This window comes from Cucurbita pepo, chromosome 14 (assembly GCF_057944985.1).
Source record: "Cucurbita pepo subsp. pepo isolate OVF chromosome 14, ASM5794498v1, whole genome shotgun sequence".
Taxonomy (NCBI): Eukaryota; Viridiplantae; Streptophyta; class Magnoliopsida; order Cucurbitales; family Cucurbitaceae; genus Cucurbita; species Cucurbita pepo.
This window is the reverse complement of record NC_141811.1, coordinates 3,947,846-3,963,323: the sequence shown is the minus strand read 5'-3', so window position 1 is coordinate 3,963,323 and position 15,478 is coordinate 3,947,846. Positions and strand designations below refer to the sequence as shown.

The 15,478-nt window shown below is 37.8% G+C and overlaps 3 protein-coding genes across 5 annotated transcripts; all 3 read left to right on the top strand.

Moving 5' to 3' along the window:
• The first annotated feature begins 48 nt into the window (after positions 1-48).
• LOC111810544 (protein DETOXIFICATION 19) lies at positions 49-4,965 on the top strand. The gene is made up of 8 exons (XM_023697257.2): positions 49-819; positions 1,685-1,971; positions 2,013-2,270; positions 3,654-3,740; positions 3,831-3,887; positions 3,974-4,212; positions 4,302-4,420; positions 4,497-4,965. The coding sequence occupies exons 1-8, from the start codon at positions 550-552 to the stop codon at positions 4,653-4,655; spliced, it is 1,476 nt and encodes a 491-aa protein (XP_023553025.2). The 5' UTR covers positions 49-549; the 3' UTR covers positions 4,656-4,965.
• Positions 4,966-5,917: 952 nt separating this feature from the next.
• LOC111810257 (protein DETOXIFICATION 18) lies at positions 5,918-9,093 on the top strand. Of its 2 annotated transcripts, none has more exons than XM_023696910.2 (7): positions 5,918-6,236; positions 7,207-7,751; positions 7,847-7,933; positions 8,022-8,078; positions 8,373-8,614; positions 8,684-8,802; positions 8,899-9,093. In XM_023696910.2, the coding sequence occupies exons 1-7, from the start codon at positions 5,985-5,987 to the stop codon at positions 9,028-9,030; spliced, it is 1,434 nt and encodes a 477-aa protein (XP_023552678.2). In that variant the 5' UTR covers positions 5,918-5,984; the 3' UTR covers positions 9,031-9,093. The 2 variants fall into 2 exon arrangements, with proteins under 2 accessions (XP_023552678.2, XP_023552679.2); XM_023696911.2 differs by having other exon boundaries at positions 5,919-6,236; positions 8,376-8,614.
• A 409-nt stretch (positions 9,094-9,502) lies between these two features.
• Positions 9,503-15,194, top strand: LOC111809725 (putative bifunctional methylthioribulose-1-phosphate dehydratase/enolase-phosphatase E1 1). 2 transcript variants are annotated; one of them, XM_087117622.1, is made up of 9 exons: positions 9,503-9,824; positions 10,202-10,338; positions 10,891-10,980; positions 11,137-11,292; positions 12,133-12,282; positions 12,367-12,468; positions 13,299-13,408; positions 13,489-13,607; positions 14,881-15,194. In XM_087117622.1, exons 1-9 carry the CDS (start codon positions 9,599-9,601, stop codon positions 14,889-14,891), a joined length of 1,101 nt encoding a protein of 366 aa, XP_086973748.1. In that variant the 5' UTR covers positions 9,503-9,598; the 3' UTR covers positions 14,892-15,194. The 2 variants fall into 2 exon arrangements, with proteins under 2 accessions (XP_086973748.1, XP_023551888.2); XM_023696120.2 differs by lacking the exon at positions 14,881-15,194 and adding an exon at positions 13,805-14,102 and having other exon boundaries at positions 9,511-9,824.
• Positions 15,195-15,478: the final 284 nt, after the last annotated feature.

The following is a 15,478-nucleotide window of genomic DNA, read 5'->3' as shown; positions in this document are numbered from 1 at the left end:
TTTTTTTTATAAAAAAAATATATATATATTTCAGTTCTTGGAGAGTGTTTAATGACGCTGCTGGTTTGCAATTTGCAGTTGGATCAAATTTTAACACCCAATCTCACCCTATTTGCTCATGCATGTTCATGCTTGATTACAATGGCGGTGTCGCCTAATCTCTTCCGCTTTGGATTGTTTCGCTACCCGCACTGTGTTGGATTCGAAGCTGTATGGATCCTCGTGCATTTGGGTTTCGATTCGGAGTTTGAAGCTATTTTAAACAATGGGTTCATTGAAATTCATCAAGATATTGATGGAGGGTGAAGGGTTCAAGAACAGAGAAGCTTTAGATGCTGACAATGGCGAAGAATCGGAGACACCCACATGGAGCCAATATTCAAGAGATGACTGAGCCAAGGATAGCTTAAAATAATAGCAATAAGTTTCCCACGGACCTGCAATCGCAAGCTGTTTTAACCTTTTCCTGCTCTGTGTTTGAATCAAAATTGATCTCTGCGTCTTTGACCCTTTGTCTCTGTAGGAACAGAGGCGCTACCGAGCTCGAAAATGGAGGCTCAAAACGCACCATTGTTGCAGCATCTTCGTCATGCCGGCGAAGAAGAGGCTAAGGGGAGAGTCCGGTGGTGGAACAGAGTCATTGATGTTGATGAGGCCAAGACCCAGTTCTTGTTTTCGCTTCCCATGATTGTTACTAATGCTTCCTATTACTTAATACCTTTAATTTCCGCCATGTTCGCCGGTCATCTTGGTGACCTCGAGCTCGCCGGTGCAACTCTTGGCAACTCCTGGGCCACCGTCTCTGGATTTGCTTTCATGGTAACTTCTTAGACCTTTTGTTGTCTTTCTTTCTTGAGATTTTTGAGGTTCATGCGACCAATGTGCTCTGTTTTTTTTGAAGATTGGAGACTGCTTTTGGAGGGTTTTTTTTTGTTAATGTTCAATCAGTTCTTGCACAATTTATAGTTTATCTTTGGTGTTGTGATTTGTTCTGATTTTGATAATCAAATAAGTTGGTGAGGATTGTTGGGAGGGAATCCTATAAGTAAGGAATACATCTCTATTAGAATGATGCTTGAGGAAGTCCAAAGCAAAGCCACGAGAGCTTATGCTTAAAGTGAACAATATCATACCATTGTAAAGAGTCGTTATTCCTAACATGGTATCAGAGCCATCCCCACAACTTAGCCATGTCAATAAAATCCTCAAATGTCGAACAAAGAAGTTGTGAGCCTCGAAGGTGCAGTCAAAAGTGATTCTAGAGAAGGAGTCGAGCCTCGATTAAGGGGAGGCTGTTCGAGGGCTACACATGCCTCAGGGAAGGCTTTATAGTGTACTTTGTTCAAGGGGAGGATTGTTGGGAGGGAGTCCTATAAGTAAGGAATACATCTCCATTGGTACGAGGCCTTTTAGGGTAATCCAAAGCAAAGCCATGAGAGTTTAATACTCAAAGTGGACAATATCATACCATCGTGAGAGTTGTTATTCCTAACATAAGTAGTAAAGTAGTGAAGGATCAAGCTAAGGGCTGGCTGTTGGTTGTCCACAGGCTTAGCTAAGCCTAACCTTTCTTAGTCCTAAAAAGTCTGGCTAAACTCTTGATTTGAAGCTTCTCTCTATAAGATTACACTGATTCTTTTGTTTCTCTGAATTCTAAGCTATTTGATTCGATTCTCTTGAGCAGATTGGACTTAGTGGAGCACTAGAGACACTTTGTGGCCAAGCGTTTGGTGCCAAACAATATGGGAAGCTGGGCTTGTATCTGCAAGCCTCTTGCATTGTGTCTTTGTTCTTCTTTGTTATCTTATCTGTCTTATGGTACTACACCGAGTCTCTCCTTATTTTACTCCATCAAGACCCTGCCATATCAAAACTTGCTGCTACCTATGTCAAGTTTCTAATTCCAGGCTTATTTGCTCATGGACTTCTGCAAAACCTTCTGAGATTTCTTCAAACTCAGTCTATTGTTGAAAGTACTCCACACTTAATGTGCCCCTTTAGGGTATAGTTGAGCCCTTGGTTGTCTTCTCAGCTGTGCCTATGTTCGTCCACATTTGTATAGCATATGCTTTGGTGAATTGGACGTGTCTTGGAATCAGGGGACCTGCCTTGGCAGGTTCCATTTCCTTGTGGATATCTTGCCTGATGTTGGGGACATATATGTTTAAGACAAACAAGTTTGAGCAAACATGGGAAGGATTTTCGTCTGAATCTTTGAGCTACTTTCTCATGACGCTCGAACTAGCCATCCCGTCTGCAGCAATGGTTTGGTACGCACCCTTGACTCTCTATCGTTGTGAACTATAATCTGTTAGGAATCACGAAGCTCTACTGATGTGATATTGTTCACTTTGAACATTAGCTCTCATGGCTTTAGTTTTGGTTTTCCCAAAAGGTCTCGTACCAATGGAGATATATTTCTTACTTATAAATCCATGATCATTCCTTTAATTAGCCAATGTGAGACTCCCTCTCAACAATCCTCAACAGTCCTCCCCTCGAACAAAGTACACTATAGAGCCTCCCTGAGGCCTATGGAGCCCTCGAATAGCCTCCCCTTAATAGAGGCTCAGCTCCTTCTCTGGAGTCCTCGAACAAAGTACACCTTTTGTTTGACACTTGAGTCACTTTTGACTAACACCTTCGAGGCTCACAACTTATTTGTTTGACACTTGAGGATTCTATTGACATGACTAAGTTAAAGATATGGCTTTGATACCATATTAGGAATCAAGAACCTCCACAATGGTATGATATTATCCACTTTGAGCATTAGCTCTCATGGCTTTACTTTTGGTTTTCCCAAAAGGTCTTGTACCATGAAGATGTATTCCTTACTTATAAATCCATGATCTACACCATAGAGCCTCCCCTGAGGCCTATGGAGCCCTCAAACAACCTCCCCCTAATCGAGGCTCAGCCCCTTCTTTGGAACCCTCGAACAAAGTACACCATTTATTCGACACTTGAGTCATTTTTTACTACACCTTCGAGGCTCACAACTTTTTTGTTCGACATTTGAAGATTCTATTAACATGGCTAAGTTAAGGGCATGACTCTGATACCATGTTAGGAATAACAACTCTCCACAATGGTATGATATTGTCTACTTTGAGCATTAGCTCGCATGACTTTACCTTTGGTTTTCCCAAAAGGTCTTGTACCAATCAAGATGTATTCCTTACTTATAAATCCATAGATCTACTCCATAAAGCCTCCCCTGAGGCCTATGGAGCCCTCAAACAGTCTCCCCTTAATCGAGGCTCGGCTCCTTCTTTGGGGCCCACGAACAAAGTACACCATTTATTCGACACTTGAGTCACTTTTGACTATACCTTCGAGGCTCACAACTTCTTTGTTCGACATTTGAGAATTCGATTGACATAGCTAAGTTAAGGGCATGACTCTAATACCATGTTAGGAATAACGACTCTCCACAATGGTATGATATTGTCAACTTTGAGCATTAGCTCTCATGACTTTACCTTTGGTTTTCCCAAAAGGCCTCATACCCGTAGAGATGCATTCCTTACTTATAAATCCATGATCACCTCCCGACAATCCTCGACATAATCCCATACGTGAGCTGTAAGGAGCTTCAAGTATTGGAATACCTTAATATCTTACCCTTTTGCTGCTTAAAATTCATCTAGTTTGGAGTACTGGGCCTTTGAAATTTTGGTGTTCTTAGCTGGAGTGATGCCAGACTCAGAAATAACTACCTCACTAATTGCAATGTGGTACTTATCTCTACTCTTACACTGTTTCTATGACATAAAAACTCTCTTTTACTCATTCCTATGAATCGATTCGATCTTCGAATACTACAGCGACAATACCGAATGTATCGCCTTCACAATCACGTACGGCCTAAGTGCTGCTACAAGGTACGCAACTAGAGATTAGCCATTCATTTTGTTGTGTTCTGTTCTCTGTAAGACTGAAAATAAGCCAAGAGCAATACTCGTGTCAGCACAAGGGTGGCGAATGAGCTCGGAGCAGGCAATTCTAGCAAAGCTAAGAGAGCTATGTTCGTGTCTCTTAAGCTATCTCTTCTCCTCACGCTCGTGGTTCTTCTAGCGTTAGGATTTGGGCATAGTATCTGGTCTAGCTTCTTCAGTAATAGTCCTAAGATAGAGAAGGAATTTGCTTCAATGGTCCCTTTTCTTCTGGTGTCAATACTCTTGGATTCAGTACAAGGAGTGGTATCAGGTACAAATAAGGCCATTCCTCTCCATTTGCTTCCTAACTAAACTAATGCTTTCTTTCTGATATGCTCGATATGCTCGATTCCAATGCAGGCGCGGCAAGGGGCTGTGGCTGGCAGCATTTGGCTACTTACATAAGCCTCCCGACGTTCTACGTCGTCGGGCTCACGACATCGGCCGTTCTTGGTTTTCATTCGAAGCTATACGCCAAGGTAAATGATTTGCTAGCTAGCACACAGAAGAGTAAGCTTGTGATGTGGTTATGAAAGCTTTGATTGCTTTGTGCAGGGCTTATGGATTGGCTTAACTTGTGGCCTTGCCTGCCAAACTATTGCCCTTTTGCTGCTAACATTTAGAGGAAAGTGGGAAGGAATAGATGTAAAAGGAACCAAAACCAGCTGCTTCGGAAACGAAACTCCTGTTCTTCGTCGATTCGAGTTCGAATAGCAACATCGTCTCGAAAATATCGTCCATACGCTTGAAACAAGAAGAAACGTATTTAAATGTCGGACTACTTTCTTGTAACATACTACAGCCCCAGGTGGCGAAGAGCTGCATCGAGGTGCCAAACCTTCTCGTCGATGTGAGCTCTTGGGGAAGATCAGCCTGTTATTCTTAGACTAACTTTTATCCGTTGAGCGACAACCCTTCCACTCAGCACCGTCGGATCACTAAGGCCGATTACGTAGTATAAATAAATTCCATTTGTAATAAATTTATCAATTTGAATATACATAAAAAGAATAATTAAATTTTAGCAATATTTTTGTGGGTCCCACTTAACGCCCACCAAATTTTAAGAAGAGGTATGATGGGGTTTACTTTCTATAAATGATTTAAATTTAAATTAAAAACTCTATAATTATTTAAAGTTATTATGAGGTGGAAAATAATTAAAAGTTACAAATTTTAAATAAACTATTACGTTATCTTTTTTTAAATTTTAATAATATTTTTTTAAAGATAATATATATATATATATTTTTAGTATTTTTGTTTTTAAATTAATAAATATTATTTAAAACGTTTTAAATTAGATTTTATAATCATTCCCTCTCTAAATTTTGCTTAATTTACACGATTTTTTTTTTAATTAAATGAGGGAATTAATAATATAATTTATGATTCCAATTATAACAATCTATTCTGGAATTAATAAAAACAACAAATTACAAAATAGAGAAAAAATCAAGATATTTAGCATATAATAATTATATTTTTTTTATTTTAAAATATAGTAATTTTTTAAAAAAATTTAAAGTTATTAATAAAAAAATTTAAATATTTTTTAAACACTTTTAAAAATTAATTTTTTTTTATAAATAAAATACTAAAAAAAAAATAAAAATAAAAGTATTTTAAAATATTTTTTCTAAAGGTATTTTTTTTTAGACAAAATACAAAATTCATACTTAATTTATTCCATATTTAAAAAATTGTTAAATTACCATTTTAGCCCTCTACTTTATACTTTTAATTCAACAAGTTTCCAAACTTTAGATTTTGTAATTATTATATAATTGGAACTTTTAATTGTAATCAGAATTATTAGATAGACAATTAAAATTTAATTATTTTTGAAATTAGTGGAGTAAATAAAATAATTAAATATTAATTAATTATTGAATTATAAAATAAAAGAAATGTTAAAAATGGTAATTTGAGCTTTATTTCTTTTCCATTTATTGGATATTTTTTGAAGCTTCGTCCAGAGAGGACTCGCCCACGTAATCTATAAAAGCAGGGTTTGGTGTGAAATGGAGAAGCGGGAAGAAGATGGAAGATCGCAGAGAGCCATTGTTGGAGCTTGGTTTCGAAGCAAAACAATGGAGATGGTGGAAGAGAGGGTTGGATATGGAGGAAGCAAAGCTTCAACTTCTATTTTCACTTCCGTTGATTCTTACAAATGTATTCTATTACATGATATCTCTCGTCTCTGTTATGTTTGCTGGTCACCTTGGTGAGCTCGAGCTTGCTGCTGCTACTCTTGCTAGTACTCTGGCTAGCGTCACTGGCTTCGCTTTCATGGTACCTCTCTCTCTCTTTCTCTCTGATTTCGTGATTTGGTGAAATGGATCTTTTAGCTCTCTATTTTATGCTGATAAGAGATGAAAAATAGGAAGAAATTGGAAGAAATTGAGTTTACAGCGGCTAGAAACTCACTTTTCTTCTTCTTCTTGAATCATTGGAATTCAGTGATTTTTTTCGATCAAAATCCGAATGAAAATGGATGTTTTGTGTCAGAAAATGGAAGGAAATTGTCTATTTCTGCTTCGTCAATGGATTAACATATGATTGTGCAAGAATTCTTGTCAATAGAAAGTATTGGATGACTGAAAATATTGTTGAAAGTAGGTAAAGATTTACATGTTTAATAGTTGAACTTTGATGGCTAAATGATGATTAGTGGTTTTAGTGGTTAGCTGATTTGATTAGAGAGATAAGTTTAGAAACTGGATGTGATCAATTGAGCCCTTAAGATACGTTGAATATGTTAGTCTATTTTGTCCAGTTTTTCATTTTCTTTTGCCATTTATGTCGATCGCTTCAACCAAATTGATATGGTCGAAACGTTTTAAAGTGTAAGGACCAAATAGACACAACCACAAAAGTTGAAGGATCGAGTTTGCTATCTAAAGCATACGAGGCCGATGTATTAGAAGATCCCTCTGCTTGGTGGTATGATCTGTTGTGATAATCTCTAATACTTCCAATATTTCAGCACATAGCATATAAGAAATGGAGTATCCAACTATTATGAGGCACATAAGGCAGCAGATCTCAAGGTGAGGATGTCAAAATCTGTTGCCCATTTTCTTGTAATTAGGATAAGATTATCCTAATCCGAATCTCATTAGCATCACTAAAACTCAACTTTGCGCTTTTAAAATGTGTTCTAAATTCCAGGGAGAGTTTAAGTATGATGATAACTCAGCTTGTTCTGTTTTTGTTTTAGTATTGTACCTGTTTTTGCTGTAACTTTCTTCTTGTTCTCTAGACGGGACTGAGCGGCGCACTCGAAACGCTTTGTGGGCAAGCATTTGGCAGGAAGCTTTATGGGAAGATGGGGTTGTATCTTCAAGGCTCTTGTATCTTATCATTCTTTTGTTCCATCATTGTTTCAGTGTTGTGGATTTACACCGAACATATTCTAGTCTTGCTCCATCAAGAACCAGAGATTTCGAGGATATCTGCAACGTATATGAAGTTTCTCATCCCAGGATTATTTGCTTATGGCTTACTGCAGAACATCCTGAGGTTTCTTCAGACACAATCTGTTGTCATGCCTTTGATTTTCTTCTCTGCATTGCCAATGCTCATCCACGTAGCGATTGCATATAGTCTGGTTCACTGGACGCGTCTCGGTTTCAACGGAGCTCCATTGGCCACATCGATCTCGTTATGGATGTCATGCCTGATCTTAGCTATATATGTACTTAAAGCAAAGAAGTTTGAGAAATCTTGGCAGGGCTTTTCATCAGAAGCTTTTACCTATAGTCTTTCAAGCTTAAAACTAGCTCTTCCATCTGCAGCAATGGTGTGGTAAGCATCCTCTTTCCCTCTTGAATGTAACTTACACTGATATCGTTCATAACTCATGGACCTTTCATGCTTTCTATCATTCTAATCCATTGAAGTTTGGAGTATTGGGCGGTCGAGATTATGGTGTTTTTAGCCGGGTTGATGCCGAACCCGGAAACAAGTACTTCACTGATAGCAATGTGGTTAGTAAATCTATTTTCCCATGTTCTTCTGATATGAATGCAATCCTTCCATTGTTCTTACTTGGTTTCCATACCTGATTTTTTTTAGTGACAACACAGAAACCATTGCTTACATGATCACTTGTGGTCTCAGCGCTGCAGCAAGGTTCGTTATTACATAGTTTGAACAATTGCGTCTCCATAGTTTAAACTTTGGGCTTTCTCTTTCGAGTTTCCCCTGAAGGTTTTTAAAACGCGTCTGCTAAGGAGAGATTTCGTCACCTTTTATAAAGAATGTTTCGTTTTCCTCCCAACTAATGTGAGATCACACAGTAATATAGTCCCGTTATTGTAATCTATCAGCTTAAACTTTCGTGTTCAAACTCCTATAAAACACCCGGGGGGGTTCCGGTCCCTTAGTTTTGAAAGTTCTCGTTCTCAAACAAATGGCATTTTGTAGCAGCACAAGGGTCTCAAATGAGCTGGGAGCAGGCAATCTTGACAGAGCCAGAACCGCCATGTTTGTAACTCTCAAACTTGCTGTCCTCGTCCCTCTGCTAGTTGTTTTGGCACTTGCCTTTGGCCAAAGCACCTGGGCTAGCTTCTTCAGCAACAGCGTTACAATAACGGACAGTTTCTCTTCCATGGTGCCGTTGCTCGCTATCTCGATAACGCTGGACTCGGTGCAAGGCGCCATATCAGGTTCAGTACTAAAAAGCTTCATTCCCATTCAACACTGCTTTGTTTCTCATAAGTCTCATTGAACTGCAGGGGTGGCTAGAGGTTATGGTTGGCAGCACTTGGCTGTATACATAAACTTGTCCACGTTCTACTTTGTCGGTGTATCGATATCGATCCTTCTCGGGTTTAAGCTTAGATTATATGCTAAGGTGACAAACTTTACACACGATGTTCATAACTCTACATAGTCAAAGACATTGGTATGATTCTTCTTTGTTCTTCACTTTCTTGTTGATTTGATACAGGGTTTATGGATCGGATACATCAGTGGTCTCTCGTCGCAAACTGCTTGTCTTCTTTTGGCCGTTTTGTATGCAAAATCGATTAAAATGGATCCATCTGATAATGAAGTAAAAAATATGGCTCTTTTAGTTTAGTTCATACCAGAGAATTATATAAGTTCGTTTTTCAAGTACTTAAATATACTTTTAATTTTGTTATATTTTGTCGTAATTTATTTTCACTCACTTATTCTCGAATGGAATAAAAACAAAATATTAATTAATTAATTAATTTGAAATAGATGAATTCATAATATTATACATAAATAGAGATACATGGTGTCTATACCCTTAAAGGGTGTTTTGGTCTTTTCACATTCAATTTTCATTTATTTTAGTATATTTTAAATTATTATTTTTATCTTATCATCATTTACTTCAATGTATAATTAATAATTCAATTTTTGAATAATTTTATTAAAATAATTTATTTGAAGATAATTATTAATATTAATAGTTAATAAACTCAAAAATAAAAAATATTATAAAATTTGGATAAATTTTCATTTAACTGTCAATCAAATTATAAGGGTTAAATGGTAAAAAGTAAAAAAATATGGGGACTAAAATGTAAAAAGTGAAAGTTTTCAGTAAGAGGAAGAAAGGCCAGCGAAGGTATATCCGTTCTCTATCCTTCTTCTCTGATCTCTGTTGAATCACTCAAATGGCGATGGCTTCACCTCTGGCCGTCAATGGAGTCAAGTTGGCTACGGCTTCTCTAGCTTATGTGGACACCAAGGCTGCAAACAATACGAAGGCTCTGATGGCGGAGCTTTCCCGCCAATTCTACGGCCTCCGATTTGTTTCCCGCCCCGCCGGTAGCATTGCCATCAAGGTTCACGACCACTCCATTCCCAAGGGACAACACGCAATCGCTTTGTCACATTCCGGTGAGAATTTCTCCATCTTTCTCTTTTTAATTCAGTTCTTCTGTTCCTTGGGAATGTGATTTTCCTTTAGTCTTTTTGGTGTAGAATTGTTTTGATTAAGGTAATTCCTTCTGATTCAGACTTTTTGGATGTTTGTAACTGGCGTATGAATATGGCTAGGCGTCGTTGTAATTCAAACTAGTTCTTGTTGGGAGGATATCCAATTTCCCCTTCTCTTTGCAGAAGAAGATGATCTTAATGGTTCACGCCATCAAGAACTAGCCTAAGATCACCTGTTTTTCCAAACATTCTTTATTTTTTGTTTGGCAAGAGTATAAAGGGCTTTGAATTCACGGATTTAGATGAGTTTTCTTTTGCTTTTGTTTGATTATACACAGGTGTTAAGAAGGAGAGAATGGTAGCGGAGGACACCTGCATGTTATCTTATGGTGGGTCAATCTTATATTCACCACCTCCAAAGCCATTTTCTCACAAGCTCCCGAACTGTTTGGATGGTGGACCTCTTTTTATGAAGGTACAGTTCCCTGTATAAGAGTATAATCAACTTGTGATGAATAGAAAATACATAGTTATGCTATAAATGAGCTAATGTTCATATAAGCAATGTCTCCTATACCTCGAGACATTAACTTCACTGATCTTTGCATGATCGACCAACCTTTTTCGTTCTTATTTGATTGCCAAATCCATCCACCATAACCAAATTTGTGTTTCTTATTAAACACAGCAACAATAACTATTGTTGTGGCATTACTTTAAGTAAGGAGCAGGTTTTGTTTTGTTATTTTGCGTCGTAAATCTCAAAATTATTCAGCATTGTATGTGCTTTTTCTTATCGTCCCATTTTATTTGATTGAAACCTTCGAGTGAGAAGTTCCTTTGAGCTTTGTAGATGATGAAACCTCTGAGTTTATACAATTTCAAGAAATTGATTTCGAGTCTGTCTTGCTTTCATTCGGTCTCAGTAATCAATAACTTAATTTTACAGGCTGATTGTTATCACTATCTCTTTGATGCTGCTATTAAGCTTCGTCAACTAGGCATTGATTAGTCTTCTCCAACTCAGGATCCTTTTGGGAGCATCAAAGGAATGTCAAGCAAAATTTCTGTGAAGGCTGGGGCTCAAGGTTTAGATAATGAAAACAAACCATTGCCAGTGAGTTGAAGTGCATTTTGTTTAATTGGGAAGCTTAAAATTTTAGCCTTTGATTTTTCATTCTTTTCTTTACCTTTGAGGTATATCATTTTTGTATCTGGGTTAGGAATCTTCTTTTCAATTGTGGTTCATTTTTCCTTTATATTTTCGATGCAGCGTTGCATAGTTCTTGATATCGAAGGGACTACTACACCAATATCTTTCGTTACTGACGTTCTCTTTCCATATGCTCGTGATAATGTTGGAAAGCATTTGATTTTAACGTATGAAACTGCAGAAACTCAAGATGACATTAAGTTATTGCGTTCACAAGTAAGATATTTTGGTTCAACAGTATTTTGATTATGTTGCAGTCTGTAGAATGTCTACGATCTATTTACGGTATTTACTTGGGCATTGTTAGTTAAACAGGAATAGCCTGTGCGTTCATGAGTTAATATGTGATACATAAATCTCCTCCTACCAGTAAATTCAATTTGTGTGAGATCCCACATTGGTTGGGGAGGAGAACGAAACACCCTCTACAAAGGTGTAGAAATTTCTCCTAGCAGACGTATTTTAAAAACCTTGAGAGGAAGCTCGAAAGGGAAAGCCCAAAGAGGACAATATTTGCTAACGGTGGGCTTGGGTTGTTAGAAATAGTATTAGAGCCAGACACCAGGCAATGTGCCAGCGAGGAGGCTGAGCCCCGAAGGGGGGTGGACATGAGGCGATGTGCCAGCAAGGACGTTGGGCTCCGAAGGGGGTGGATTTAGTGGGGGGTCCCACATCAATCGGAGAAAGGAACGAGTGCCAGCGAGGACGCTGGACCTTGAAGAGAGGTGGATTGTGAGATCCCACATCGGTTAGGGAGGAGAACGAAACACACTTTATAAGGGTGTGGAAACCTCTCGTTAGCAGACACGTTTTAAAAACCTTGAGGGGAAATCCAAAAGGGAAAACCCAAAGAGGATAATATCTGTTAGCGGTGGACTTGGGCTGTTAGAATTTGGTACTTGAGAGGCTATTTGGGATTGTTTTCAGAATCTTCTGTTCCTCAATACAAAGATTCAGAGAAAATATGTCTGGATAACCAAATTCCAAAAGTTCTAAATTTGCAGATGAATCATTACGTCGATGATGTGAGCGTTTATCAATAAAAATGTGTTTCAGGTTGAAGAAGATTTGAAAAAAGGTGTTGCTGAAGCTGTGCCCATCCCTCCTGATAATGCTGGGAGAGAGGAAGTCATTGCAGCATTGGTTGCTAATGTTGAAGCAATGATAAAAGCTGACCGCAAGATAACTGCCTTGAAACAATTGCAAGTATGCAAGTAAAATGATTCTCAATTTATCTTACTGCAATTCATTTGGCAGATTTTCTGAGTGAGCTGACTTCTAGCTATGCAGGGTCACATATGGAGAACAGGATTTTCAGGGAATGAATTGGAGGGAATAGTTTTTGATGATGTGCCAGAGGCTCTTGAGAGATGGCATGCTTTGGGCATTAAGGTTGTTCCCTTCCCCCTCTTGATTCTTGCTAAAATCAGTACAAGTTTCTATTTGAGATTAACTAGGAAAAAGTCTTCTCAATGTTCTAACTCCCGCGCTGGACTGGATGTAGACCGAACTATCTCGGGATGTTCAGAATCCTACTCACCTCTTGCTTTAATGGAAGAATGATCACGTACGGTTCCCTGAGAAGGGATTGACTACCTATTGGAGCTTTGACCGACTACCATCGGTCAATTCGGCTTTGGGGCCACAACCTTTTTCTAAACCAAGTGACGAAGAAATGATGTGATTACTACTAAAATAAAAACGATATTTATTGATCTCTCTTAATTCAACAATCCAAGATTTGAATGGATGTCCTTTGAGTCCTCTAAATTGCATTGATGCGTAGAGAAGACTAAACTTAAGCGTACTTAAGTCACTTTGAAGAAATTTTTTTGCAGATGTGTTCAAAGTGTTCCTCACAACCTATTTAGGAAAGCGTAACGGCCCAAACCCACCGCTAGCAGATATTGTCCTCTTTGAGGTTTCCCTTTCGAGCTTCTCCTCAAGATTTTTAAAATGCATATGCTAGTAAGAGATTTCCACACTCTTATAAAGAATGTTTTATTCTCCTCTTCAATCGATGTGAGATCTGACAGAAAGACTAAACTCAGTTATTAGATGAGACGGATGATTTCATATTTGGGTTAGTAGTGACAGACCTGTCTAATAATAGATGTCTTGTGATTGATTTTCCTTCCTGGTGATAATTGACCAAAAGTTCTCCGAGTCTCCGACAGACATTACAAACCAGTAATAACTTGTATCGTTACTGGCATGAACAGGTCTACATATACTCGAGCGGAAGCAGGTTGGCACAAAGGCTTATATTCGGAAAGACTAATTATGGTGATCTAAGAAAATACTTATCAGGATTCTTTGACACTGCTGTGGGGTAACCAATTGCTGTTATTTTCATGTTTTAATCATACTCTTTATCACAAACATGATGGTCGAACTGCTCTTGTATCTCAGGAACAAAAGAGAAATAAGGAGTTATGTTGAGATTTCAGAGTCTCTTGGAGTTGATACACCATCAGAGATCCTGTTCATCACAGATGTCTATCAGGAAGCTGTAGCAGCAAAAGCAGCAGGTAATGAGTCTCTCTACTTTGAGCTATTCTTTGCTGTTAGTTTATGGACGAAAAATTAGTAGAACCCGTTCGTGCTATATCGGAACTGCATTTGGCCTAAACGAAGTGTTCTTGTGATAAACTATCATATGGAGCTTCAAAAGAATTGCAAATTTACTTGTTTCATACTTATTCAAATGCAATCCACGACGTTTCAGGGCTGCAGGTGGCCATCTCAATCCGACCAGGAAATGGTCCACTGCCTGATGATCATGGGTTCCAGACTACCACTTCCTTCTCAGACATCACAGCTTGAGAGACTGTTCCAAGTAAGTTTAGCCTATTTTCTCCCATCTCTGCTAGTGATTGCTTGGAGTTTAAACTGAAGAAATATATATAGCTGTTCTTAATCTTGTCCTGGTCAAGCCTATGTAATAAAACTGAGTTCCAAATGCCAGTTTTTTGCTTCTGAAGTATTGTGGTTACTCTGCCCATTTTAGCATGGTTTGCCCGATCTTTCTTGGAATCTAAGAACTAGTTAGACTATGTTTAAATTATCGATTAGATCTAAAAGTAATCGGGCAGACCTGATAATCCACAGAAGGCTCCACGGGAAGCTGTTGCGCGATTATCTTAGTCGTGGGATTGACCCCGCCTAAGGCTGAAGAACTAAGAAAAATTTGAGCCTTTAGATTTATCTTTACCAATCTAGCTCACTTGTGATCTGAAAATTATGATCTTATGAATGTTTGAAGTGATCGAGTGATTGAGAGTCTTTTTCTTATCCCTACGACCGTTGTTGCGATGATATCTCGTCTCTCCAATCATAGTCGACTACTAGTGTGATGTCCCACATTGGTTGGGGAGGAGAACAAATCACCATTTATAAGGGTGTGGAAACCTTCTCCTAGCAGACGCGTTTTAAAGCCTTGAGGGGAAACCCGAAAGGAAAAGCCCAAAAAGGACATATCTGCTAGTGGTGGGCCTGGGTCGTTACAACTAGCTAGCTACATGACAAATCGACGCTTAAGACACTAATACACATGAAGTACATGTGCCCTAAGGGGAAACCCGAAAGGAAAAGTCCAAAAAGGACAATATTTACTAGGTCGTTACAACTAACTAGCTAGCTACATAACAAGTCGACACTTAGGCACTAACACACATCAACAAGTACGTGTTACAAGATGGAATCGAGATTGATCATTGAATAAACAAATAATTAATGAACTAAATCTAAATTTAAATTGTGGATAAAAAAAATAAATAAAAATAAAAATTGAACTTCCGGCAGATGAGCATTAAAGGACGGCAACTCAAAAACTCCGCGGGGCCCAACTGTTTCCAACAGTCACATGCGTTCCACGTCATGAAATTTGAGCTCTCAGATTAAGATCCGACGGCCAACAACTGCTTTACAGGTAGGGTGTAACGATTGCGTGAGTGGTCGCGTCAGCATCTGATAAAATCTCTCAGATCCTCCAACCGCCCAATCAATATGTCATCAATGACATGATATTTTAGCTACTTAAAAATTTCAATTTAAATTCTATTTTGTTGACTTTTTAAATATTTATTTTATTATCCAAATTTTTATAATTATATTTATTTATTTTTAATTATTTAATAAAATAATGATGAAATTTTGAGCATGTATATTAACATAGCCATTGAATTATATGAATACTATAATTAATTATGGCGAATACCTATTGAAATTATTAATTTAATAAGTTAGTTCATATTTGTCGTTTTATTCCTTAAAATTTAAAAGTAGGTCAAAATTCATATTCGTAATTAAATTTATTTTTTAAATTTTATTTTTATTTTGGAATTTAATTAAGAATAAATTAAAATGTTCTAGATTCATTAATGAAAAATGTAAATTATTG

Coding starts and splice junctions, on each gene's coding strand:
- LOC111810257 (XM_023696910.2), top strand. CDS start 5,985: ATGGAAGATCGCAGAGAGCCATTGTTGGAGCTTGGTTTCGAAGCAAAA. Junction 8,079..8,372: donor GGTCTCAGCGCTGCAGCAAG/GTTCGTTATTAC, acceptor GGCATTTTGTAG/CAGCACAAGGGTCTCAAATG. Junction 8,803..8,898: donor AGCTTAGATTATATGCTAAG/GTGACAAACTTT, acceptor GATTTGATACAG/GGTTTATGGATCGGATACAT.
- LOC111810544 (XM_023697257.2), top strand. CDS start 550: ATGGAGGCTCAAAACGCACCATTGTTGCAGCATCTTCGTCATGCCGGC. Junction 820..1,684: donor TCTCTGGATTTGCTTTCATG/GTAACTTCTTAG, acceptor TCTCTTGAGCAG/ATTGGACTTAGTGGAGCACT. Junction 4,213..4,301: donor AGTACAAGGAGTGGTATCAG/GTACAAATAAGG, acceptor ATTCCAATGCAG/GCGCGGCAAGGGGCTGTGGC.
- LOC111809725 (XM_023696120.2), top strand. CDS start 9,599: ATGGCGATGGCTTCACCTCTGGCCGTCAATGGAGTCAAGTTGGCTACG. Junction 10,339..10,890: donor GTGGACCTCTTTTTATGAAG/GTACAGTTCCCT, acceptor TCTCCAACTCAG/GATCCTTTTGGGAGCATCAA. Junction 13,608..13,804: donor TGTAGCAGCAAAAGCAGCAG/GTAATGAGTCTC, acceptor ACGACGTTTCAG/GGCTGCAGGTGGCCATCTCA.